General features: G+C 44.1%; 2 protein-coding genes across 2 annotated transcripts; both read left to right on the forward strand.

Annotated features, from left to right (window-relative positions):
• Positions 1-48: 48 nt before the first annotated feature.
• lonp1 (lon peptidase 1, mitochondrial) lies at positions 49-11,637 on the forward strand. The gene is made up of 21 exons (XM_023413344.2): positions 49-645; positions 1,192-1,280; positions 2,157-2,276; positions 2,424-2,589; positions 3,603-3,716; positions 3,893-3,954; positions 4,868-4,997; positions 5,181-5,264; positions 5,361-5,429; positions 5,558-5,709; positions 6,186-6,324; positions 6,420-6,598; positions 7,373-7,460; positions 7,568-7,690; positions 8,011-8,127; positions 8,353-8,493; positions 8,757-8,922; positions 9,037-9,123; positions 9,216-9,343; positions 9,519-9,683; positions 10,642-11,637. The coding sequence occupies exons 1-21, from the start codon at positions 91-93 to the stop codon at positions 10,795-10,797; spliced, it is 3,030 nt and encodes a 1,009-aa protein (XP_023269112.1). The 5' UTR covers positions 49-90; the 3' UTR covers positions 10,798-11,637.
• A 665-nt stretch (positions 11,638-12,302) lies between these two features.
• LOC111660137 (leucine-rich repeat-containing protein 24-like) lies at positions 12,303-25,733 on the forward strand. The gene is given in 9 exon segments (XM_023413277.2): positions 12,303-12,860; positions 17,905-18,089; positions 18,596-18,682; positions 19,062-19,253; positions 19,371-19,539; positions 21,991-22,253; positions 24,196-24,634; positions 24,637-24,770; positions 25,314-25,733. Coding segments are annotated over 8 exon segments (1,872 nt in total). The 5' UTR covers positions 12,303-12,860; positions 17,905-17,921.
• The last annotated feature ends 2 nt before the right edge of the window (positions 25,734-25,735 follow it).

Raw genomic sequence — 25,735 nt, forward strand, 5'->3', positions numbered from 1 at the left:
AACGTTGCATCAAGTTATGCGGACAACACTACGTCATCAAACGTTGACGGAAGAAGGTCGGTCACACGCTGTAGAAAGCTCCAGATCAACATGGCTGCCTGCATGAAGATGCTGGGCGCTGGTAGACAGCTGCACAGAAACTCGGCTCTTGTTGTGAAGTTGAACTGGTCCGGCAGCAGCTGCGGCCCCCACACCGGTCCTTCGACCCTGAGCCGGCTCCAGCCCCCCCGGCTCTACACCAGCACCGGGACCTCACTGAGAACCAGCGCCGGCCGCTGCTCTCACATCCCAGTCAGCACAGCAATGACAGCGGGCTGCAGGCTCACCGTCAGACCGCACCGGTGGATCCGGGGATGTGCTGTTCTCCGTGGGCAAACCGGGCTCCTCACACCGGCCTCTCGACCCTACACGCTCCAGGATAGGATGTTCGGGAACCAGGCCAGCGGCGCGGGCTTCTCCGGGGAGGACGGCGGGGACAGTGCGGGCTCCGGGGGAGAGGAGTCAGGGGGAGATGGTGGAGTGCCGTACAGCGGAGCTCAGATGACGGCTCTCACCCCGATGATGGTCCCGGAGGTGTTTCCCAATGTGCCGCTGATCGCCGTGAGCAGGAACCCGGTGTTCCCCCGCTTCATCAAGATCATAGAGGTGAGGAAGAACACGGCTCATGGACGCGAAAGATCCGAGATGATGCAATCTTACAAAATCGCTGTTCAGACCCTGTGGAGGTCAGACCTGGATGCAGGGGGGGTCATAGCTCCCCCAGGGACGACGAAACCTCCACTTTTTACATTTGTAATACAACAGTGAAACATAAGATGAATCAGGATGTTTAATTAAACTATAATGACTCGTCACTGGTTGATTTAAATTTGTGTGTGCAGCTTGGTCAGGCCACAGTTACAGCCTGTGGAGGGACACTGCAGACAGCTGATGACAAACAGCTGTTTATTAAGGTTTTATTAAAAGAGACTGTTGACTTCCACGTCTCTTATCTGTCCTCTGCACATGATCATGATTGATCAGTGGACTCTCTCTCTATTTGGCGCTTTATTTAATCAAGAAATTGGAAAAATTGTTGTGTGGCCATTTCTACACCCACCGAGACCACAGCTCTAACCGTGTGTGTGCGTGCGTGTGTGTGTGTGTGTGTGTGTGTGTGTGTGTGTGCGTGTGCGTGTGTGTGTCTTTCAGGTGAAGAACAAAGCGTTGATGGAGCTGTTGAGGAGGAAGGTGCGTCTGGCTCAGCCGTATGCCGGAGTCTTCCTGAAGAGAGACGACAAGTACGTCTGACAACTCGCTCTTTGTTCTGCAGATCAGTTTAAAATACGATGTGATCCACTTTACTGTTTGTCAGTACTTCACTCTGCAGGAATCAGTGAACTGCACTGTGGGACGTGACATGCTGCCCGCTGTGCATGTCTCTCTATTTAAAATATGTTTTATTGAGCCGTGGAAAGTTGTACGTACAGAAAACTGTTGTAACAGTGCTGCTAGAATTATATTAATGTACATTCACAGGTATAAAACAGGTGATATATAGGTATATGGATTTGAACGTTATCTAAGATAAATACATAAGTGAACAAATAATAAAATAATTACACTAAATGAAAATAGATAAAATTACATTTGAATTGTAAGTGCTGAATCTAAGAGTGGAAACATAACTCAGATGAAGGAGCTACGAGAGCTCAACGCACTGCATCTTTAGAAAACACGAGCAAATCCAGAAAACATCTTCATCGGTGTGACAACACGTGAGCTGCAAACGCTCACAACACAACAGAGGTGTTTCCAGGGGACAATGAAAAGTGACGAACCCGGCCGGGACGCACTTGTTGAAAAGTCACGAAGCTGCTTGTTTCTGCTGCGATGAGGCAGAAAGAGAGGAACTGTTGCTGCAGTTCACACTCTTCGTGTTTTAGATCCACGAAGTGTTAATGATATCCAAGAGACTTAAACAAAAAGGTGAAACTTTGGGCCGAATTACGAAGCTACAAGAAAGACCCGACTCTGAGGAATGTCACTTATCTCACACGGGTGATATGTTTGGATTTGTGTTGTGTATTTTCACCTCAGAGTAACGGAGTCTGTGGAGTATTTCAAGTTGTCCGGTGTTATGTCTTTGTAGTAATGAGTGTCTCCGTGTGTCGCAGTAACGAGTCCGATGTGGTGGAGTCTCTGGATGCCGTCTACTCCACAGGGACCTTTGTTCAGATTCATGAGATGCAGGACCTGGGAGACAAGTTGAGGATGATTGTCATGGGCCATCGCAGGTTAGAAACCCCTCTGCTGAAATGCGAGAATTATTCTGGTGGTTTGTGGTGAATGAAAATGTGTAGACTCTGCTCTCCACGGCACGCTGATGCCTGTAGCTTGTGTAGACCTCAGCTATATGAACAGTACACTCTCTGGCCCGTCAGGATCCGGATCACGAGGCAGCTGGAGGTGGAGCCCGAGGAGGATGTGACGTCCCCCGTGTCGTCAGAGTCTGAGCCGGAGTCCCACCCCAAACCTGCGCCGAGACGCAAAACCAAACGCAGCCGCAAGGACCAACCGGGGCCTCTGGCAGAGCAGCTGGAGGACACGGTCTGTAACCTCTGAGAGCTCCTCATGTTTTATATTACTGTTTACATTTATTCACATATCGTATCAAAACACACTCAAACTGATCTCCAAACCAAATCAGATGAAGAAGATCATTCAACAAATCATCAAATATCAACATCCAACACTCACATTTTCTACCAAAAACATCTGAAACTCACATCAGACAGAAATCAGAGTCATGATTCAGTGAGAGCCGAACACACAGACATGAAAACACCACTGTAAACAAACCTCCACAGATCTGATCAGACACCAGAGAAGAAGAAGCTCCTCACTCAGTGATCAGTGATAGATATCAGTTCATCAATGGTTCACAACAAACAGGAAGTTAAACATAGATCATTCACTAAACTTTATTTTCCAAAATGTAAACAAGTTAACTCACTGTATCCATGGCAACATATTTCCTGTTTGTTGGGAAAGTTGAGTTTCTATCTGTTCTGTTATCAGAAGAGTTTCTGTCACTGCATGCGGCCTACAGCTGATCTGATGTAAACAAACCTGACAGTGACTCATGTGACTGACAGCTGACCGATAATGATCTGGTGCTGAAGAGAGCGTTTGTGTCTGTGCGTTTGATTTAGTTCATTCGGAGCAGATTTACTGAGTGAAGTTGTGTTGCATAAAGTTTGAACTCCACATCCAGGGTTTGTTCAGACTATATTCTCTGAGCCTGTCGGAGGCTCCAGCTAAATAATGATGATGCTTTCAGGTGTAGTCTGGGGCCGGGGTGTTTATTAGTTTTGCCTTGGTGTCCCTGAACTGTTTAATCCAGCTGTGGTGGAACATGAGGATGTTTTAACTCAGTGTCAACAAATAAACAAAACCTGGGACATTTTAACATTTCACACTGCCTCCATTTGTCAGTGATGTCACTTCCCTCATCCTCATGTGAATGTTGTTGTTACAGCTTCATCATCATCATCATCATCATCAGTTCAGTCGTGGTGAAACCTTTTGAACGTGATTTGAACTTTATTGTTGTCGTTCAGATTTCAGAGGCAGACCTGAGTCCGGAGCTGCTGCCTCTTCCCTCCTCCAACATCCTGATGGTGGAAGTGGATAATGTTCAACACGAGCAGTTCACCGTCACCGAGGAGGTCAAGGTACACAACAACTACAACTACAACAACAACAACAACAACAATACATTACAGTGTGTGTGGTGCATTAGCGCTGGTAACATGGTGATTTTCACTAAGTCACTTCTGATTCTGTGTTCATTCGTCATTAAACAAAGATCTGAGTGAAGAGGAAACGCTGTGATGTGTTTGTCGTGCAGGCGCTGACAGCAGAGATAGTGAAGACCATCAGGGACATCATTGCACTCAACCCCCTCTACAGGTGAGACATCAGTCCTCTGTCACCACCTGTCCTCGTCCTTTGGTTTTTATTTACATGATGCAGAGCTGCACTGAAGGTCGTCACCGCGAAAAGCTGCTGGATCTGAACTTACACCACAGGTTTCCTTTAATAGTTTCTTCTTATATTTTATACAGTGTTTCGTAGTATTTTGTATCTGTTCAACACAGTCAGAGTCAGAGGTTTACTGCTTTCAGTTTGCCCGTCTCGTTTTCGTCAACGTGTTATCTCAGTAACGCCTCAATGGAACTTCTTCAAATTTGACACAAACATTCACGTGGACTCAAGGATGAATCGATTAGATTTTTGGTGGTCAAAGGTCAAAGGTCAAAGTCACAGTGACCTCACAAAACATTTATTTGGCCTCTTGAAAGTGATATCTCAAGACCACTCGAGGGAATTTGTTTAGATTTGGATGAACTGATTAGATTTGGGTGGTCAGAGGTCAAAGGTCAAGGTCTCAGTGATCTCATGTTCTTGTGAATGCAGTATATCATGAACGCCCAGAGGGAATTTCATCACTTCTGTCACTGTGACGTCACAACGCAAAACATGTTTTTGGCAGGAACTCATTCACGAATTATGACGCAATTTAACTCAAATGTCTATGAGGATAAAATGAAGTGATGACATTTTATATCCAGTGGTCAAAGGTCAACTTAACTGTGACATCACAATGTTCTGCAAAAACACTTCAGGCTATTATTATTATTATTATTATTATTATTATTATTATTAAGTTATCACGTGTTTCATTAAGACAGCAGTTAAATCACCAATCAGTGGCTGGGACTTTGTAGTTTTGTTCTCTGACTAAAGACAGCAGGTTCACAAAGGGAATCCACATGTAGTGATGCTAAAATGAAATGTGTATGTGTGTGTGTCTCTCTCTCAGAGAGTCTGTCCTTCAGATGATGCAGGCTGGTCAGAGAGTGGTTGATAATCCCATCTACCTCAGCGACATGGGAGCAGCTCTGACAGGAGCAGAGTCACATGAGCTGCAGGACGTCCTGGAGGAGATCAATGTGAGCAGACGACAATTCAGGGGAGCAGCTGTGCTCTCTCTCTCTCTCTCTCTCTCTCTCTCTCTCTCTCTCTCTCTCGTTCTAATATTGATGTTAATATCTTTAGTTTGAGGTTTTTCCATTGAAGCTGTAGAAGGTGCAGTGAGCTCCAGGCCTTTGAAACCTGTCGTTGTGTCTCTGCAGATCCCGAAGCGTCTCTACAAGGCTCTGTCCCTGCTGAAGAAGGAGTACGAGCTGAGTAAACTGCAGCAGCGACTGGGCCGAGAGGTCAGAGGTCACTGACAAACATGTATGAGCTTTAACCAGCCACTGCTCTGTTCATCCACCCGCCGTCATTCACCTGTGTCCCTGCTCTGCTCACAGGTGGAGGAGAAGATCAAACAGACCCACAGGAAGTATCTGCTACAGGAGCAGCTCAAGATCATCAAGAAGGTAGAGCAGATTCCTGAGTCTGTCCTGATGGGTGGACGCTCCAGCAGGTCTGAGGACCAAGACTGAGGACTAGGTCTGAGGACTTGGACTTGGATCCATTAAAACAAAGTGTGTGTGGCTGTTTTCAGGAGCTGGGTTTGGAGAAAGAGGACAAAGAAGCGATCGAGGAGAAGTTCAGAGAGAGACTCAAGGACCGGACCGTCCCTCAGCACATAATGGACGTGATCAACGAGGAGCTCAACAAGCTGGCGCTGCTGGACAACCACTCGTCAGAGTTCAAGTGAGTCTTATTTTTTGTCCTACTAGTCTGGAACACCTGAGTCCAGAACTAACCACTAAACAGAATGATGTGAAATTTAGTTCACATAACAGTGATGGAAAACGATTCCTCATGTCATGATGTCAGACTCACTTATTTCTTCTTAAGCACGTAAGGAAACACGGAGGGGGAATGACATGCCGCAAAAAGTCCAACCTGCCGGGAATCGAACCGGTGGTTCTCCGATTACCTCAGTTATATGAAGACTTTTGATTATCAGGAAACGCTGCGGCTCACACACACATCAAGGATGTCATCGAATGCACCACGGGTCTCAGTCACAGTGACAAAGTTACTACTGAAACTTTCCAACTGAAACTCTGAACACTTGCCTGTTGTGTCGGAGGTTTCATTTAATTTCCTGTTAACTGACAACAACAAACAAACAGCAACAACAAGTGTGTGTGTGTGTGTGTGTGTGTGTGTGTGTGTTTCAGTGTAACCCGTAACTACCTGGACTGGCTGACCAGCATGCCCTGGGGCACCAACAGTGAGGAGAACTTATCACTGGAGAGAGCCAAAGCTGTTCTGGAAGAAGACCATTACGGCATGGATGATGTTAAGAAACGCATATTGGTTAGCAAACGCTCACGCACACGCACACACACACACACACACACACACACACACACACACACACTGAACCGGACTTTGTCTCTGTGTCTGTGCAGGAGTTCATCGCCGTCAGTCAGCTGCGTGGCTCCACCCAGGGGAAGATCCTGTGTTTCTACGGTCCCCCGGGTGTGGGAAAGACCTCCATCGCTCGCTCCATCGCCAGAGCCCTCAACAGACAGTACTTCAGGTTCAGCGTGGGAGGAATGACCGATGTGGCTGAGATTAAAGGACACAGGTCTGGACGTCTATACTGCCGTTATTACTGAGGGCTCTTAGGGCAGCTAACGTTGTCAGTGCAGAGCTCTACCTCTGGTAGCTGCAGGAAAAGTTTATTTTTCTAATACAACACCAGGGTTTAGAGAAACTTCACCATCTCTAGATTAAATTATTGTAAACTCGTTTGTAATAACAAGGTTCATAGTCTTCAGACATCATTAGAGAAACTTATTATACTGCTGGATCGAACATCACGACTCGAGTTTAAGATAGTTTTAAGTTTCAGTCTGTCTTTGTGTGTGTGTTTGTCCTTGTTTAACTATATTCGTGGGGTCCAAAAACCTCTATACTTGTGGGGTCCGACAGCTTTGTGGGGACCAAAATGCTGGAGCTCACAAGTTTAAAAGACTTTTTGAAGAATAAGTTGTTGTTTTACAGTTAGGGTTAGAATTCAGTTGTGATGGTTAAAGTTGGGATGAAGAGTTACGGAATTCATTATATCAATGACGGGTCCCCACGAATAGTATATGAGTATATATACTGTGTGTGTGTGTGTGTGTGTGTGTGTGTGTGTGTGTGTGTGTGTGTGTGTGTGTGTGTGGGAGCCCTACTTATCAGACATTGTTATTGGCTGAAATTCGATTATCGGAACAATAACAATTTTCAAATTTTCTCACTTTTCAACCACTTATATATCAAGTTACAACTTAAAGAAATAAGGGAAATTATTTTCTAAATTGTGTGTGTGTGTGTGTGTGTGTGTGTGTGTGTGTGTGTGTGTGTATGTCTCCAGGAGGACTTATGTCGGAGCGATGCCAGGGAAGATTATCCAGTGCCTGAAGAAAACCAAGACAGAGAACCCTCTGGTGCTGATAGACGAGGTCGGTGTGCTGCTTCTGTTGATCATCATGATGGAGAATAATCTGCGGCTCGTTGTCATGTTATTATTTGACGATGCTAATGATCATTAATGATGTGTCGTTACCAGGTGGATAAAATGGGTCGCGGTTACCAGGGCGATCCATCCTCCGCACTGCTGGAGCTGCTGGACCCTGAACAGAACGCCAACTTCCTCGACCACTACCTGGATGTTCCTGTAGATCTGTCAAAGGTAGGAGTGTGTTCAGAAAGTCTTCAGACCCCTTCACCTTTCACGTTTGTTATGTTGCAGCCCCATGATAATTTTTTTCAAATTTATTAAAAAGGAAAAACTGAAATATGACATTGACATAAGTATTCAGCTCAGGTTTTTACAGTCCACCTGTGGTAGATTCAGCTGATTGGACGTGATGTGGGAAGACATGACGGAGCTGCCTGCCGAGCTCAGAGACAGGAAGAGCCTGACGGTGACTCTGGCTGAGCTCCAGAGATCCTGTGAGGAGAAAGCTTCTGTTTTGTAAACCCTGCTTGTTTCTGTCTGCTCCGATGAAGGTTTTGTTTATCTGCACGGCCAATGTGACCGACACCATCCCAGAGCCTCTCAGAGACAGGATGGAGATGATCAACGTGTCTGGATATGTGGCGCAGGAGAAGCTGGCTATCGCCGAGGTAACACCAAACTCTGCCCAGTTTTTGATTTCAAATAAAATATTGCTGCATGTATTATTTTTGATGTATAAATTGTGATATTTTGATCATTCTTATTTATATATTTTTAATAATAGCAGAATATGTTTTGTGACAGTTATGGTATTAAGTGGTAGGTAAAGTTTTTTTTATGCCTTGTTAGTACATCATTCGTTTAATTTCTCTCCTGTGTGTGTGTGTGTTTAGTGTTACCTGGTGCCTCAGCTGCGCTCTCTGTGTGGTCTGACGGAGGAGAAAGCCTCCATCTCCTCTGACGCCCTCAGTCTGCTCATCAGGCAGTACTGCAGGGAGTCTGGAGTCCGCAACTTGCAGAAACAAGTGGAAAAGGTAAGAACCTGTAAAGAACCAGAGCTTCCGAGCACAGAGCAGAGATCTTAACTGAACTCGCTGCATGTAACAAAGACTGACACCTGCCGTTGCGTCGTCCTGTAATCGGACCAGCAGGGGTCGCTGGTGTTTGTCCGCAGTTTGCTGGTACAGGTCAGACAGGAACAGGAAACCAGCTGCTAAATGAAACCAGTCAGTCTTCAACATAATTTCTCATGAACTGCGCAGTAATATGAGTAATCCCTTCTCCATCTGTGCGGCAGGTTTTCCGTAAGGTGGCGTTCGGTATTGTCAGCGGTGAGCACACGTCAGTGACTGTTACCCCTGACAACCTGCAGGACTACGTGGGTAAACCCATTTTCACGGTGGATCGAATGTATGAGGTCACCCCACCAGGAGTGGTGATGGGGCTGGCATGGACTGCAATGGGTGAGACACACACACACACACACACACAACAGACACACACACACCACAGACACACACACACAAACACACACACACACCAATAGAAAATGATACATCCTGAGTAACTGTCCGCAGGCGGGTCGACATTGTTCATTGAGACGTCGCTGCGTCGTCCCTCTGGAACAGACGACCCTAAAGGAGAGGGGTCACTGGAGGTCACAGGTGAGTCAGTGCAGGTGTACTGGTCTGTTACCTTCAGCAGCTGTTGAACAGAGCATAAAGTTAAAGTTAAAGGTGTCGGTGCTCCTCTGCAGGTCAGCTGGGTGATGTGATGAAAGAAAGTGCAAAGATTGCGTCGACCTTTGCCAGAGCCTTTCTGATGAACCACGAACCAGAGAATCACTTCCTGGTCAACTCCCACCTGCACCTGCATGTCCCTGAGGTAACCATGGTGATACAGTACTGTAAATAAGTGATTTACTGATTACTATTGATAAATCTTTTTATTCTTTTTACTTATTCCTTTAATGGCTGCGCAACAGACTTGATTTGTGTGATACTGAAGGGCCAAAAGTTGCCGTCGTGTTCGTCCGTAACTTGTCATCATTTGTTTCTAGGGGGCAACTCCTAAGGACGGACCAAGTGCTGGCTGCACCATTGTCACAGCGCTGTTGTCCCTGGCAACCAACCGGTCCGTGCGTCAGAACGTAGCCATGACCGGTGAGGTGTCACTGACCGGCAAAATACTGCCAGTGGGTGGAATCAAAGAGAAAACTATCGCTGTAAGTATCTCACACACACACACACACACACACACACACACACACACACACACACACACGCGCAAATGGATCCCAAAAACAATAAAAGTTTTTCTTTTCAGCTCTAATGTAGAAAGTCATGGTTTATATGGAGGAGCAGATTCAATTCAATTCAATTCAATGTTATTTGTAAAGCGCCAAATCATAATATACATCATCTCTCGGCACTTAACAGGGTCAGGTCGAGACCTTCCTTTACAGATGGCTGAACATTTAATTTATCTGTCAGTCTACTTCACTGCAGAGGATCAGAGCGTCATTATGAGTTTTGCTGTGAAACATGGAGCGAGTGATGAGATTAGATTTGAGAAAAGAAAACAGTTTGGTGAATAAAACATATTCTTGCATGTGTCACGTTTAGCGTTAATATCTGGTTTAATCTTCTGACACTGACAGTCCAACAAATACAGTGTTTTACAGAGTACTTCACTGATTTAGCTTTGAACACAGAGTTTTAATAAAATAATCAGAATCAGTGCAGCAGAACCAGAGACACCTTCATTACCCACAATCCAACTTGACTGCTGACAGTTCACTCAGAGATTTAGTTATGCTAGTAGCAGCTAACGTAGCCTGGGGCTGCTAAACTGAAGCAGAGATGAGGCGCAGGGGTCTGTACTCCACGCCTCCGACAACTTCAACTCGCAGTGACGTAGCCTGGTAGAAGAATGTGGGTTTCTGTGGGTGAGAGTTTGGCATCAACAGCATGAATCCATGGAGGAAAGACAGGACCCTGGACCTGGACCCACCATCCAACCTTGCAGGATTTGGTGTCTCTGAGTGTTTGACCTGAAATCTGCTTTATTTTTATTGGATCATTCAGAAAACAGTCAGCCAATCAGAAGAGCGGCTCAGAGCCTCCTTTGTTCTGATTGGCTTTAATTCCAGAATTTGAACTGAAGTTTCTTGTCCCCGTCAGGCCCGTCGTGCTGGTGTGACCTGCATCATCCTGCCTGCCGAGAACAGGAAGGACTTCTCTGACCTGCCGGACTACATCACCCAGGGCCTGGAGGTCCACTTTGTGGATCATTACAGTCAAATCTACCCCATCGTGTTCCCACAGAGCCCGTCCTAACCCGCTGTCAGCTGCAGCGCTAAATCCAGACCAAGCTCTACCAGGACTTCTTTTCATGACACTTCAGAACCCAAAGCTCTGTTTGTTACCACGCCAACACTGATTGTCATTCTGGTTGTAGTTAGTAAAATCCAGTTCTTTAAATATGCAGCTTGGACTGTGTCCAGCTCTGGAGGATGGCAGGACAGTATTTGTTCAAAGCCAGGAACATCTGGCTCGGTGATTCTTCACGTGATTCCGTTACAGCCGCCACTGGACGCCCGATTGTAGGAGCACCGTCATGTGACAGAGGACACCGTCACTGAGCTGAATCCATGCAGCCAACTGTGCCAAAGACACAGACACACACACAGTGATGGTGATGACGGTGACGAGGAACACTGACGGGGTGGTGACTTTGCTGCCAGGCAGCTTCTCTACTCACAGCTCTCGTACAGGGCTGTGGATGGATTCTTTCATAGACTTCTTATATTATTTTATATTATTATAGGCCAGATGTGACGATGATGAATAAATTAAATAATAAACAGGTTTGCTGGCTGCTGTTATCTGTTCTAATCAACCTTTGATTTGATTTGAACCCGTAAATTGATTTTTAATTGACACAACTGAGTTTTGATCCAATGGTCTGGACTACTCTTGGTCATTTTTATCTTTAAAAGTTTTTATTAAACAAACATTACAAATTATCCATCACAAATAATGAAAGAAAAGAAAAAAGGTATTTTGGACAAATATGCAAAACTGGAAAAAGGTCACTAATGTACAGATTAATGTATTTGACTTGATGTTGTATTTCGTGTTCATTGGGTTGGATAGTAAAACCAACTATATAATTCAGCTTCTTTCATTCTAGTATTCATTCTTCTTCATTCTTGGCATATTTCACAGTGCTTGAAGTGGACCGGTAGCACTGGTGCGCAGTTCCGGCACTTCTTTATGTTACTCTCCAGCGTACCCTTACTTTTTCTTGCGTACCGTCCGCCGTAGGGACTTCACTGACGTCATCACGTCAGCACGTCAACAGTCACGAACTTCTGTTGCTGAAAAGACATTTTACTTCAGAAGTAAAATCACTGTGTAAAAATGTTCTTTGATAAAAGCACAGTTAGTCAGTTAAAATGTCTCCGAGTAAACGTGTTACATTTAAAAGGGGGAGAGGTAAAACATGTTATATGGTGATAATAATACATGATAAAACTATTATTTATACCGACGCACAGGTGAGTACTGGCACTTTTTTTTTTTTTTTTTCCCACTTCAAGCACTGAAATTTAAAAAATATAAATCGAAATGGTGAAATGGTCTGGCTTCAAATCCTTATTTAATCACTTTACTGTTGAACTCAAACAATAATCTGAGGCATTTTAAAGAACGTGGTGAAAAAAAAAGCTACAGCTTCAGTTTTAGAGAAGGTACAATTTATTTAAATTCTGATTCACAATGACTGGACTTTACAATCCTCTTGCTTGAACAGAGTTTGTAAATTTGATACGCAATTTAGATTTTTGTGTCAAGGCTTTTATTCTGAATTATTCGGGGCGGAAGTGTTGTCGCTTGTCGCTATTGGTGGAGCATTTGACTTGACTGTGGTCCTCGGGAGGACTTTGATGAGAGGGCTCGCTGGGGGAGAGGTGAGTGGGAGAGCAGCTGGATGTCGGGCTGTAACGAAGACACCTGACCCGTTTCAGCCCGGTTCTCAGTCGGTCCTGCAGGATCCGGTCCGGCCTGCTGTCGTTGTTTGACGCGCCACCTGATGTTCGGCTGGTCGTCGCTCCATCCCCCTCTGTTTTCATCGCTGTCTCCGTGTGGAGGATGCGACGGGCCCGCGGTGAAAACATCCATCAGCTGCTGCTCTGCTTTCATCTCCAACACCGAGAATAAATCTGAATAACTAGGATCGTGTTAAAAAAAAAATAATAATAAAGAAGGAAAAAAAAGCGGGAATAAGAAGGCGTCGACAGCGCAGACATCAGTGTGGGACTCTCCTCCATCCTCCCTCCGCGAGGTATGAAACAGCGATAAACCGCGGCTGGATTATTCCTCCTGATCTGATAGTACAGGTAAATCTGACAGGCTGTTGTTCTAAGTACATTTTGTACGTTTTTCTACACTGAGGTCATTAAGCACTGATGGGCACGTACAGTGCAGGGATCAGATACTGTTTACTCTTATTGTGTGTTGTGGGCTCAGTCTGTTAAGGTGGCCTGGATATTCACCTCAGCTCTCAGGATTACCTACACTGTGACTATAGTAACTGCATTTCTAACCAAACCAAAAGACACATGGCTTTATGATGCTGTATGTTCATATTGGTCAATGGGAATGATTGCTGTGAACATAGTCTACCTGCAGGGCCGTGCCTAGCCTTTAAAGGGCCCCAACCAGCACTTGAATAAATGGTAAATTAATGCCAAAATATAAAAAGATATATAAAGATGTCTATGATGGAGTATTAGGGACACATTAAGGAAAAAAAGAAATATGAAATTACGAGAAAAAAGTCATAATATTTCAAGGAAAAGGTCATAATATTACAAGAATTAAAAATATAAGATTTTGAAAGAAAAAATTTAATTTTTAGGAATATTACAAACAACCATTCAAACAGGTGAAAGGACAGTCATTGTCAGCCTGAGCTGCTTCTGGCAGCTGCTATTTGTCTGTCTAACAATAGAATAGACACAATCTTTTCAATGTCCTGATGCTGCTGCTGCTGCTGATGAGATAAGGATGAAGTATGTCCTTATTTGTGAAACCTAAAGTAGAAATTCACAGGATGCTCCACGTTCCACATTTTAAAGCTTCTGATGTTTCCCCTCTAAAACAACAGAACCTAAAATTACAGCTTTATTTTCATAATATAATGACTTTATTCTTGTAATATTATGACTTTATTTTTTTCCCCTCAATGTGACCCTAATACTCTGTCGTAAATATCACAGGAGTAAATGCTGAAACAAAAATGAGCAGATGATCTCAAACGATTCAGAGTTAATAGTTGTAATAATTGCATCAGTTTACACCATATTCAAATGACCATATACACTTAGTAGCTACTTTAATAGGTAAACCTGCAAAGTTTTCTAAGTTTGTAATGTTCAGCTTTTGTTGACATTTTCAGAAATATGTCAATTCAATTATGACTTAGTCAACAGTTATATACTGTATATGAGATGTTAAACAATAATACAGCAGCAAACAACTATTTTCTATAGTGGACTAATGGCATCCAGTGCGGAGAAAAAAGTCACTTCCCTCCTCATGTGATATAATCTGAGTTTCTCTGTTTCTGAGCAGCGCATGCTAGTGAGTCCCTCCTCATGTTTATAAACACACAGGGACCGCCCACAGGTGAGATGCAGTGCAGCGTTCAGGTGAATGCGACCTTCTAGAATTTCCTCCCGAAGAAACCTTTTTTTTGGGGGCTAAAAGGCCAAAGAAAGAGATCAGACCAACAGGCAGACAGGTCATGGCAGGTCGGCCGGTGGATCATCAGAACATCCATAAAGTTTTTACCAGCTCCGTCAGTGTCTTTACCAACCCTCTCTGTGTGTTATTCGTGTGGATCAGTCCAAGGCTGAATTTCTTTCCCTGTCTGACCATGGAGCCAATGCCGGTCTGTTATTTCTTTCAAGATGGAGAACCCTGTGAACTGAACTGCTAAAGGCTCCAGCTTGACTCAGAATTGGTTTTTCTTCTCCTTAATTCATAAGTTACTTGGATACATAATTTTACACGCCTGTTTTCACTAGTGACTAGCTATAGTAGCATGGTAACGTTAGCTAACTTTCTGCTACCCTTATTGTGAATTTGTTTGGCAAACATTGCTATAGCTAGGTGGCTTACTGTCAGCATTGCTAATGGTTGTGGCTGGATTGTTTTTTAACTTTATTCAGTTGTATTTCTCGTGTGTTCGGAGGCCGTGTTCACTGGGCTTCGTAACACCTTGATGAAAACGCAAGCAAATTTTTTTGGTCTTAGATGCTGGTGGTCTGGTCGGTGGTGTGAAGTATGAATGTGTGAGTCAATGGGTGAATGTGATAAAGTGTAAAGCACCTTGAGTAGAAAAGTGTTATATAAGTGCAGTACATGTATTTATGTGTCGGCATGAGAAAGGGACAAAGCACATGATTGGATTGGGAAAGAAAACCTGGTTTTGATATAAATATGTAATGATATAAATGTGGTGTGTGTGTGTGTGTGTGTGTGTGTGTGTGTGTGTGTGTGTGTGTGTGTGTGTGTGTGTAGGTAGACCTTTCCTCTGCTGTGGTTGTGATTAAGGGATGTTTTACTGCTGACAGTTTTGATGGCACTGTATCTCACATCCCATTTACTCAACTAGCTTCGTGTTGTCTTTCCAAGGCTGTCAGAATTTACTGCTGCATTTTGCATTAATGTTTCATCTTATGTCAGATGTTAGAAATAACTTATCAGATGTCATTGCTTTGTTGAAATTATGCTGTTGGTTTAAACACAAGCAGAGAGCAGCAGTGTTCAGGCAAACAGCAGCAGGAGTACCCTTAAGTGAATGATGCTTTGCAGGTGTCCAGCTGCAAGAGAAATAAAGAAAAGGCCTTGAACAGATCAGTCCTCAGGCCAGTGTTTCATGTTCCTATGGCGACAGTGATTCACACACTGGTATGAATATCCAACAGAGCTTTGATTTATAGTAGTTTTTATCAGAGGCTGGATTCTTACAAACTAACACAGCTCTACAGTGTGTGCAAGATGACAAACAAATCCTGAGCTCCAATCGATCTGTAGTTTTTTTTTTTTATGCCTCTGTGCAGCGACATTATGTTTTCCCATTCATGTGAATGTGATATCTAAGTAACGCCTCAAGGAAACGTCTTCATATTCGGCACAAGCATTCATTTGGACTGAAGGATGAACTGATTTTGCTGGTCAAAGGTCAAGGTCACTGTGACCTCACAAAACACGTTTTTGGCCATAACTCACAAATTCATTCACTAATTATGACACAGTTTAACTCAAATGTCAATAAGGATAAAATTAAGTGATGACATTTCGTATCCAAAAGGTCAATGTCACTGACATCATAATGTTCTGCAAAAACATTGGTGAATGCTGTAACTCAGGAAGGAGAGATTAATATCATATTTGCTGGAACTTGGCTGGTTGGAGGAATACAACAGAGGCGGTAATTCTAGTTCTTTAGGGTTTCCTGAGCCTTATTTATCATTCGTTATTTATTTATTTTTATTAGTGAAAATCTTCTCAAGATTACATGAAAATGTCTAAAGTAGTTGGGTTCTAGCTAATACTTTTTAATGCACTACTTAAAAGAAATGTACAGTTCACCTGTGGATGTTGGTTCATTCAGTTATAACAACTGTCAGTTACATCACTCGTCAGACAGGTCAACAGTAAAATGATTACTCACAAATTGTCTCTTGTAAACATCCGTCACTTAAAGCAGTTGTGTGCATCTGATCGTCTGTCTGCTTGTGTTCAGACCTGTCACACTTCTTTCTACCGATGGAGCCAACAGGATGTTGCTTGACCCTGTTTCTGCTGTCTAACAGATAAAGGTCATGTGACTGAAGCTCAGCGTTTCAGTGTAAACAGTGTGATTTAAAGAGGCTGTGAAACTGAAACTGGAGGAAACTGACCTGAACCAACCTCTGCTCTGAAATCTAAAATCCAGACACAGCTAAATGTATGAGAGGCGGATATGTTCCCTCTGACAAAATAAAACTGCTTTCAGCAATTTAAATGCTGAACATTTTCAGCGTGGTCACGGTGTTGCTGTAATGTTTGTAAAACATTAGATTGAGGCACAGTAGCTGCGTGCGTCTCCAGCGTCTCCATTAAATCGTGACAATTTCACACAGTGTGTGGTTTTAAGGGGCTGCTTCCACTTCTTTCATTCTGCCAGTCTGAGTTTGGCTGCATTTCATTCTAGTTTCCCTGAGCAGGCAAAAACATTTCCACTGAAAGCATTTTTAATATTTTGAATAGTTAATAACATTGACATTAATGCGTCCTGTAAAGTTTATGTTCGTCCTTGGTGGATTGAATAAAACTTCTCAGAAGAGACTCTGCAGAAAAGCTGAGCAGCCACTGAATACAAACAGAAAGACTGTTTCCATTAACTTTATGGCAGAATACCAGCAAATAGTTAAAGGTACAGAGTCGTCCTGTATATAATAGGAATTCAATTCAATCCAAGAAACTTTCTTTGTCCCTACGGGGCAATTTAAAAACACACAAATACACCAAAAGAACACACAACACATTTTAACATAAACAATGATCCATTAAATGTGGTTAATAAATAATTGTGACCAAGATATGAGTGATGTCAGGACTCAAACTAAGTAACAGAGACACTGTTTTTAAATTACCTGAAACAAATCTGACATTTCTCCATTGACATTTATTGTTACTCATCATCTTACATATACACTATGTTGGGTTCTACTGAAGTGCTGGAATATAAAATCAGAGCATCTTGTACTGGAGCCAGAATTAAACACAGACACTGAAAATGATTGGGAATAATGTTGCTCAGTGGAGTTTAGCTTATTCAGCATTAATGAGACGGAGGACCAGGAGTCACAACTGAACGAGTCAAAAATTACACAGTTTTAATTGTAAGATCTATTCCCATCGATGTAAAGAGGTAGAATTCAATAAACCAACACAATACAGATACCAGAATTATCATGATTAATTTTGGTGATTTATATCTTATTAATATGCAGAGGTAATTTACTGAAATTATAAATCATAACGGAGCCAAAAGAAAAACTCCAACTCTACGAGGTGTCTTTGAGGCTGCGCAGCTCTCCTCTATAGACATTACCTGCTGCACTGAACTCAAGTCTGCTGAGGTAACCTGAACGTAACACAACCCTGACTATCTGTGAGGTTTTAAACTGAGAGGTCAAAACAGGTCATACCCTGTGTCCTGCAGCTGTATCACTGTAGAAGGGACTGACTGTTCCCCCCTGAGCTACCCCACTTCTTTTTTTTTTTTCATTGTTTGGCCAAAACCAGCTCTGACTCTGAGCTCCGTTGTTACTGCAGAGTGTTGATCGTGACTGACCTGTGTGTTTACTCATCGCTCCTCATCCTCAGGCCTGTGCGTTGGTGTGATGGCTGTGATGTTGGTGCTTCTTCTCTCCACGCTGCTCGTGTCCATCCACACTCCCGGCCGAGCGTCTCCGTCCTGCCCTGTGAGCTGCCGCTGCTACAGCCTCACTGTGGAGTGTGGCTCCACCGCCCTGAGGGACATCCCCAAACACGTCCCTCCATCCACACAGGTAGGCTGGCTGCAGTGAAGGAGGACACTCACTGACATCACCGAGGATGTTACAATCAATCTCAACCGGAGCTGCACAGTTAATCGAAATATAATCGAAATCGCAATATAGCCGAGTGCGATATCCTAATTGCAGGAGCTGCAATTTGCGTTGTGGAGCTACAGAGATGCCCCGGCCTACAAATCATATTCTCCAGACGTAAAGGAACATGATTGTTTGGTACAAGACCAACAAAAATTACATCATCATCATTTTTTAAATTTTCAGAGAAAATAAACAATCACTCCACCTGAAATTGTGACTCAAATCACTATTGCAATATTTGCCAAAACAATTACACTATGATTTTTTTTTTTTTTTGCATATCATTAAACCTTAATCTCAGCTGATACGCAACCGAAAGTCATGCATGTGGAGTTATGAGGTTCAGTTTAGCACATGTGATAATTCTCTGACACATTCACCAATACTGAGCAGAAGTCTCCCTTCGTCTTCTCTTGGTCCAGACCATCTTCCTCCAGGACAATGTGATTGGTCAGATCCGTCGACAGGACCTCATCCTGCTGAGGCACCTGCACTACCTGTATCTGCAGGTAATGAGCAGACACACACACACACACACACAGACACACACACACACACACACACACACACAGGGTTTGGTGTGAGTGCTGAGGTTAAGCTTCAAATTAGTGATATAATACAGTGAAATGTCGAGAAAGGAAGTTGGACAGACAGACAGATGAGTCCCTCTCCATGTTTTTCTCACTTACTTTATTTTGAAAAATAAATTCTAACCAAGTCAGATTTGCTGTTTCAGCGGGAAAAGATCAAAACAGAAGAGACAGCACTAAAGCAGTAAATATGGTGGTATAGTGTAAAAGCAGCATCAGCAGTAGAAGCTGCAGCTGCAGCAACGACCAGCAGCAAAGATTTGTGTTCAGTCAGCGTCTGATGTTCCTCCTCTTCCAGAACAACACCATCTCAGCAGTGGAGCCCGGCTCTTTCCAGAACCAGGGTCAGTTGTTGGAGCTGGCTCTGAATGGAAACCGGATCCACCTGGTCACAGCTGACATGTTTCATGGACTCGAACACCTCCGCATTCTGTACCTGGCAGGAAATGACATCACACGCCTGCTGGACTACACCTTCCGTGGATTACAGGTAAGGCACATTGGAGCACATGTGTAATGACCTCATGATGAACTCATTCCTACTTCCTGCTCGGCCCGCTGTATGTGAAGCTCTGTGGATCACATGTACCGTTTCTCCGTGTTGCAGCGTCTGCAGGAGCTCCACCTGCAGCACAACAGTATAGACATGTTAGCAGACCAGGCTCTGGCTGGCCTGACCTCTCTGGCTCTGCTGGACCTGAGCAGGAATAATCTTCACACCATCGGCCCTGCGTCCCTGCGACCTCTTGTCAGCCTGCAGGTGCTGCGCATCACAGGTGAGACTGGATTTCTGACGTACATGTCACTGTAAAAGCATTAGGGATGAAACCTGGTCTGAGACAAATGAAAGTCATGTCGGTCTTTTTAATTTTCTTAAAACTGCAAATTGGTGTTTTTGCATAATTGCAAATGATTTTCTAGATTAGTTTGTTCATAAAACATGATCAAATCTCCCTCTAAGTCACATGAACAAACACAACACATTTAAAGGGCCAGTGTGTAGGAATTAGTGCCATCTAGTGGTGAGGTTGCAGACTGCGACCAACTGAATACCCTTCCCCTCACCCCTCCCTCTCCAAGCAGTGGTTTTCAGGTAACGTAAAAACATGAAAGGCTCTCTACTACTGTAGAAACACGGGACCTGCTCCCTGTGTAAGTATGAAGGGCTCATTAGAAAACAAAAACAGAACAATTCTTAGTTTCATGTGGTTATGCACTAATGAAAACATGATTATGAACATTATATTCTATTTGTGCCAATAGATTCCCCTAAATCCTAGAAACTGGTCTTTTAAGCTAATAACACACAAACATTAAACATTTTTTGTCTTTATTGGACACAACCATTTAATAACTCAAACCTCCTTTGGCAGCAACAACTTCAAACGAGCCCATTCAGTGACTTCCTGTTTTATTTTGTAATCACCTACCTGTTGTGTATTTGGTCGTTTTACTTCTTGTGTTTGTATCTTGTTTTGTTTTCCCACCTATGTGATTGCCTGCAATTAGCTTTACCTGTTCCCTCTACCCTGCCTCCCTTGTGTAGTTTAGTCTCTGTGGCGATGGTCAGACCTGCATCAATATTCATCTCAGGAGATACGATCAGATTTAAGAGGCCGGATATCTCAGACTGGTCTTTAGTGTTGGTCCAGATCACAGATCAGTCTAATGTCTGACTGTTTCACACAAATAAAGACTGACTCATGTTAAGCCAAAAAAATGAGACACCTTATCTCCAGGCTTACTCAGGTCTAATACTAATGTTACCATGGTAACAATCAATGACATCGGTTCTGACCAGTAGCACCCGACAACAATAAGCAGAAAAACATGGCTCATAATTTGTGGTTTGCTAACATTGTTATGGAGAGAGCAAAGAGAAGGAACCACAGTGTCATATTTTTATTTTTTATTGTTTCACTCTTCACTGAAAGTAAAACGTCCTTGTAACTGTTGAATTCTTCCGAAAGACAAACATGCTCTTTCTTAATTTAGCCAGAATTCATTGTTCCGCCGTCCGGCTAAAGATAGTGAAGAACTAAACTGCTTAGTGCAACGGATGAATTCAGACGTATAACTGAAGTCTGACTGTTTGTTAGATCGAAGACACAGTCATAGTCTGTCTTTGTGACACCGGCTCCAGGTGGAGATGCAAATGTGTCCTGCGTCCTCTACTGACGTCCTCTGCCACAGTCTAATTACTCCCAACACAGTTTCATAACGAACTGAAAATATTTTACTATTTCAAATGACTAAGACTTTATTTCTCTCTCTCTCTCTCTCTCTCTCTCACTGCACACACAAGGACGTTGAGAACAGACTCATCATAGTTCGATTGGCTAAAAACAGCCACACGTGTGTGTTTACTTGCACATGTGATGACTGGAGACGTGTGTTAATGCCCGGTATGAACAGGGTCTGTGTTTCCCTCCCTCTCTGTCAGATCGTCTGTTTAGATTCCAGTTCTTTTCTTTTTCCTGCCTGAGCTCCAGTTGTTCTTCCCTGCTGCATATAACCCAGTTTTCTTGTATTAAAATCTGCTTCTTTGAATCTACCTGTGTCTGCTTTCGGGTCTGTGCAGCTGTCTGCTAACCTTGACGCGTTCTCTCTACAGATCTGCTTCAGCTTTACAACACTTTATTTAACTGGTTTTCCTACAATATTTGAAACTAAAGCATCATTACTCTTTCTGGTCCTGTTTAGGCGACTCAGACCTCTTGGTTAAGGTTAAGCTCTTGGTTAAATACTGAAAAAGTCATCAGTGACTGAAGCACAAGGTGGGATGCTTTGACTTTTACCATCTTTCCCCATAATAACACTGATCCAACCTAACCCAGACTGCAATCATGTTTCCTAGTGGCAAGTAAAAGTCATATAAAAACAGGGATACCTGTTCCCGTAACTCACACATAACCGTTTCTCCACAGAATTTTCCTGAAGCAGTTTATGTAACACTCTTCCTGCAGTTGTCCAGTCAATGCATTTCTCTGTTCTTACTGTTATTCCCAAACTTTCAATCCATTCAGTGCAGTTTACTTGTTTTCCTGAGGTCAGTCTAAAATGTATAACCCGTCACAAACACATTAACACCTGGTTTACTCGTCTCAAACCATGTCTTTCTTTCACGGACGTGTCTTCATCCTATCACCTCAGCCAGTGACTGGGACGTCCACTGTCTCAGCATCAAGAGGTTCAAAGCTAACCTCCCGTCCTCTGCTCTGCTGTAGACAACCCCTGGCGCTGTGACTGCGCTCTCCACTGGCTGAGGAGCTGGATCGACGAGGCGGGGCAGCGGCTGCTCAGCTCCGCAGAGCGTCGGCTGGTCTGCACTGAGCCGCCACGCCTCTCCCACCTCAGCCTGGTGGAGGTCCCCCTCAACAGCCTGGTGTGCATCCCTCCACTGGTGCAGCTGGAGCCCAGGAGGCTGGCAGTGCGGCTGGGGGAGAGCCTCCGGGTGTCCTGCCATGCCTCTGGGTACCCTCGTCCACAGGTAGGGATCCTTAAAGTGAGCAAGTACAACTTCCAGCAGTTTCCATGACGCTGGTTTTGCTTCTAGTGGCAGTTTGCATGTCATCACCTGAAGATTAGTAAATAAAAGATGCTAACTACACCAACCGTTCCTGAAAGATGCTAATTGCACCAACCGTTCCTGAAAGATGCTAATAATGCGAACCGTTCTGATCCGCCTGCTAGTCTCTGGTTCTGGTCTCAACAGACTCCTCTTTTGAGTCTGGGTCTGACTGAGGCTCAAACATGTGGCTGCTCTTTCACCTGTCCACTAGTGTTGCTTTCGTCAACGAAAATTATGACTAAATATCTTCGTCAACGAACCTTTATCACGAGACGAGAGACGCAACGTAAATGCCGGCCATGTGATGATAACTATAATTAAATGTATAATGCAATATTGTTGATGAATAAAAACGAGACTAAAGACAGAGAAAAGGACCGATGGCCGGCAGCCAGTCGGGGTTCTTCTTTGGAAGAAAAAGACGAAATGACATTTGGACACACTTTCATTACATAGAGGTGGAAAAAAAAAAACAGAATGTGTTGTGGGTTTGGCTAAAAGAAAATTTTGGTTTTGTCTATACTACTAGGTACTTATACTATACTGGGTTAAACAGAATTGCATTACTAGAAAGACTAAAATAAAATTTTCATTGACTAAAACTAGACTAAAATAGTCATGGATGATTCTGACTAAAATAAGACTAAAATGCTCAGACTTTTAGTCGACTAAAACTTGACTAGACTAAAAAGAGTATGAACGTGACTAAAACTAATAAAAACTAAAATGACAGATTGACACAAAGACTAGACTAAAACTAAAATTAAAACAGGCCGCTAAAAACAACACTACTGTCCACCTGGAGCAAGCAGGTGGTGGGCGGGGCTCAAGGCCTGATCCAGATTTCTCAATGAGGAAGTAAAAGTAGATGAGCTTCAGACACAGATTTAGATTTTTTTTTCCACTTGAATGTGTGAAAAATATGTTTAACTTAATATGAATCATAGCAGAGGATTTTTACAGAGTTTTTACTCGTCTGGAGAGGAACTTTAATAATACCTATATATCTAAAGAGGTTAAATGGGTTTAACCACAACTATCTACAACAGTGTGCAACATCTCCCTCATGAAATGTCGAAGTGTTTCTAAGTAATCTGCTAAATTGGAGCTCGTCCATGATTTAATCTCTTCTTGTTTAGACTGCTCGTCTCCCATTTTTCTAAAACACCACCAGCTTTTAACAGACAGAAGTGATTGAATATTCTGATAACATTTGAGGCTTTAGATGCTCAGGCTCCCAGTTGCTTCAAACGTGTTGATCGCCGATGACCCACAATGCAATCTGAGGTCCTTGGGCAGGGGTCATCAGGTAGTAAGTTATCAGGAACTCAAGTGGTTTCTTTGATTTCCCTCCCGGCCGCCCTGTTGCTCCTGTGTCTGTACAGACGTGCACTCACACAGCTCCAATTTCTCTTTTTACTCAACAAAAGCAGCAAATGTGTCTTTACAACATGAAGCGCAAATCTGCGTCTCCTCCTCTGCGTTCACCTCTTTCCCTGGAGGTTTGAATGAGCTCATGCTGTGTCTGAATGTCGCTCTGCCTTGTTCTCACAGGCCGTTTTCACCTCATTTTCTCTGCAGTGAGCAGGAGCCAAGAGTGAGGCAGAGTATTTTGAGGGCCACTCCGAGCAGAGTAATTACAGAGCGCTCCACACACAAAGCTGCTCACGATTTTTACGACGCTGAATATTCACTGTAAAACTCAGATTGAGGCTGGTTTGATGGCTTCACATGAAGTTTGATAGTGACCATATGCAGCAACAAACAAGAAGTGGTTGATAACAGATGTTACTGTCTGATGTTTGTTTTTTGATCATTTAAGTGAAGCCGTCTGATCAGGAAACACTGAATACTTCTGCAGGTGACATGGAGGAAGGCGTCCCAGGGTAAAGTGGTGCTCGCTCCCAGAGGCCTGGTTCAGGAGCTGGGTGCTGGAGCAGGTGGAGTGGGCGTAGCGGAGGAGCCCTCAGAGGAAGGCAGAGTCAGTCTGCAGAAGACTGAGGGCGAGCGCTTTGACCCCGACACCGGCAGCGGCATGTTGTTCCTCAGTAATGTGACTGTGGCTCACGCAGGTTTCTATGAATGCGAAGCCTGGAATGCAGGGGGCGTGGCCAGGGTGACCTTCCAGCTCGCCATCAACTCATCCACTTCCTCCTCATCTTCTTCCTCCTCCATCTGGGCCTCGTGGTCCCAAGTGTCCTCGCCATACTCCCCCGCCTGGCCCCGGCTGAGGAACCACGGCCCCGCATTGGGCTCAGACGTGAGCCGGGAACCCCTGTACGCTCTGGGCAGCATGGCCTTCAGGCTCTGGGAGCTGCCACTCAGACCGCCATCGCTGTGGGCATCTCCCTGCTGGCTCTGACCGCCCTGCTGCTGGTCGCCATGATCTACAGCCGACACCACCACAGAGAGAAGGAGGCTGACGGAGCTGAGAAGGTGTGTGTCTCTTTGTCTGTTCAAGAGTAAATTACAAGAACTGACTCAGGCTGCAACTAAACCTACGATAAACAAACTAATTAAATAAATTATTTTCTGACACATGGACTCTTTACTAATGGCAGCCAGTCCATGTTACAAAGTGTGTCGTTACAAAAACAAACAACAAAAACAAAAAAAAGACAATAGCAAGCATCAGAGTAAAAAAAAGAAAGAATAGTTATATTCTTATATATAATATATAAAACAATTTGATTTAGTCCATTTGGAGCAGATTTACTGGGTGAAGTTTTGTTGTTTGGTTTGTTCAGACTATATTCTCTGAAGCTTTGGGTGAGCTCCTCTATAACAGGGGCGGAGCTTCTGGTAGCTCGGGACCACCTGTTGGAGACCAATTGTTTATGGATTAGCACCTTCTCACCTGACTTGATATATTCTGACCTCCACTGATTCAGCTCTGTAAAATATTAAAACCTCTCATTTCTCCATTATATTGTGAACTGCTGTACCACAAACGTGACGAAGGTGAATTCTGACCTGCAGGAGGAGAGCATCCTATACGTGAACGACTACTCTGACGGCCCCACCACCTTCGCCCAGCTGGAGGAGTACCGAGACGAGCGCGGCCACGAGATGTACGTCCTCAACAGGGCCAAGCCTGTGCTGCCCCCTGCTCCACCCACAGCTGTCACCACCACTAACCTGGGTTGCCCCGCTCCGTCCGACACCTCCAGCCACACCCTCTCCTCTGGGCCTGGCCAGACCGTGACTCCCACTCTGGCCCCCAACAAGCAGCAGCAGCAGCAGCAGCAGCAGCAGGAGGGAGACATACGGACCATGAGGAGAATGGCGGGGGAGGGAGGGGAGGCGGAGCCTGTGATCACATCAGAGGCTGAAGGGATGTTTCTGAACCACACAGGCCTCTTCATGGACTCTCAGATCGCCTATGAGATCCACTGCTGAGG

The sequence above is a fragment of the Seriola lalandi genome, unplaced genomic scaffold, assembly GCF_002814215.2.
Source record: "Seriola lalandi dorsalis isolate HSWRI2012SDOR001 ecotype SW California unplaced genomic scaffold, Sedor1 jcf7180002054511, whole genome shotgun sequence".
Classification (NCBI taxonomy): Eukaryota; Metazoa; Chordata; class Actinopteri; order Carangiformes; family Carangidae; genus Seriola; species Seriola lalandi.

Bases quoted from the DNA above. Each gene is read 5' to 3' on its own strand.
- lonp1 (XM_023413344.2), top strand. From the start codon at position 91: ATGGCTGCCTGCATGAAGATGCTGGGCGCTGGTAGACAGCTGCACAGA. The intron at 4,998-5,180 runs GTGAGCAGACGA...GTGTCTCTGCAG, and splicing joins ACGTCCTGGAGGAGATCAAT to ATCCCGAAGCGTCTCTACAA. The intron at 9,124-9,215 runs GTGAGTCAGTGC...GCTCCTCTGCAG, and splicing joins GGGGTCACTGGAGGTCACAG to GTCAGCTGGGTGATGTGATG.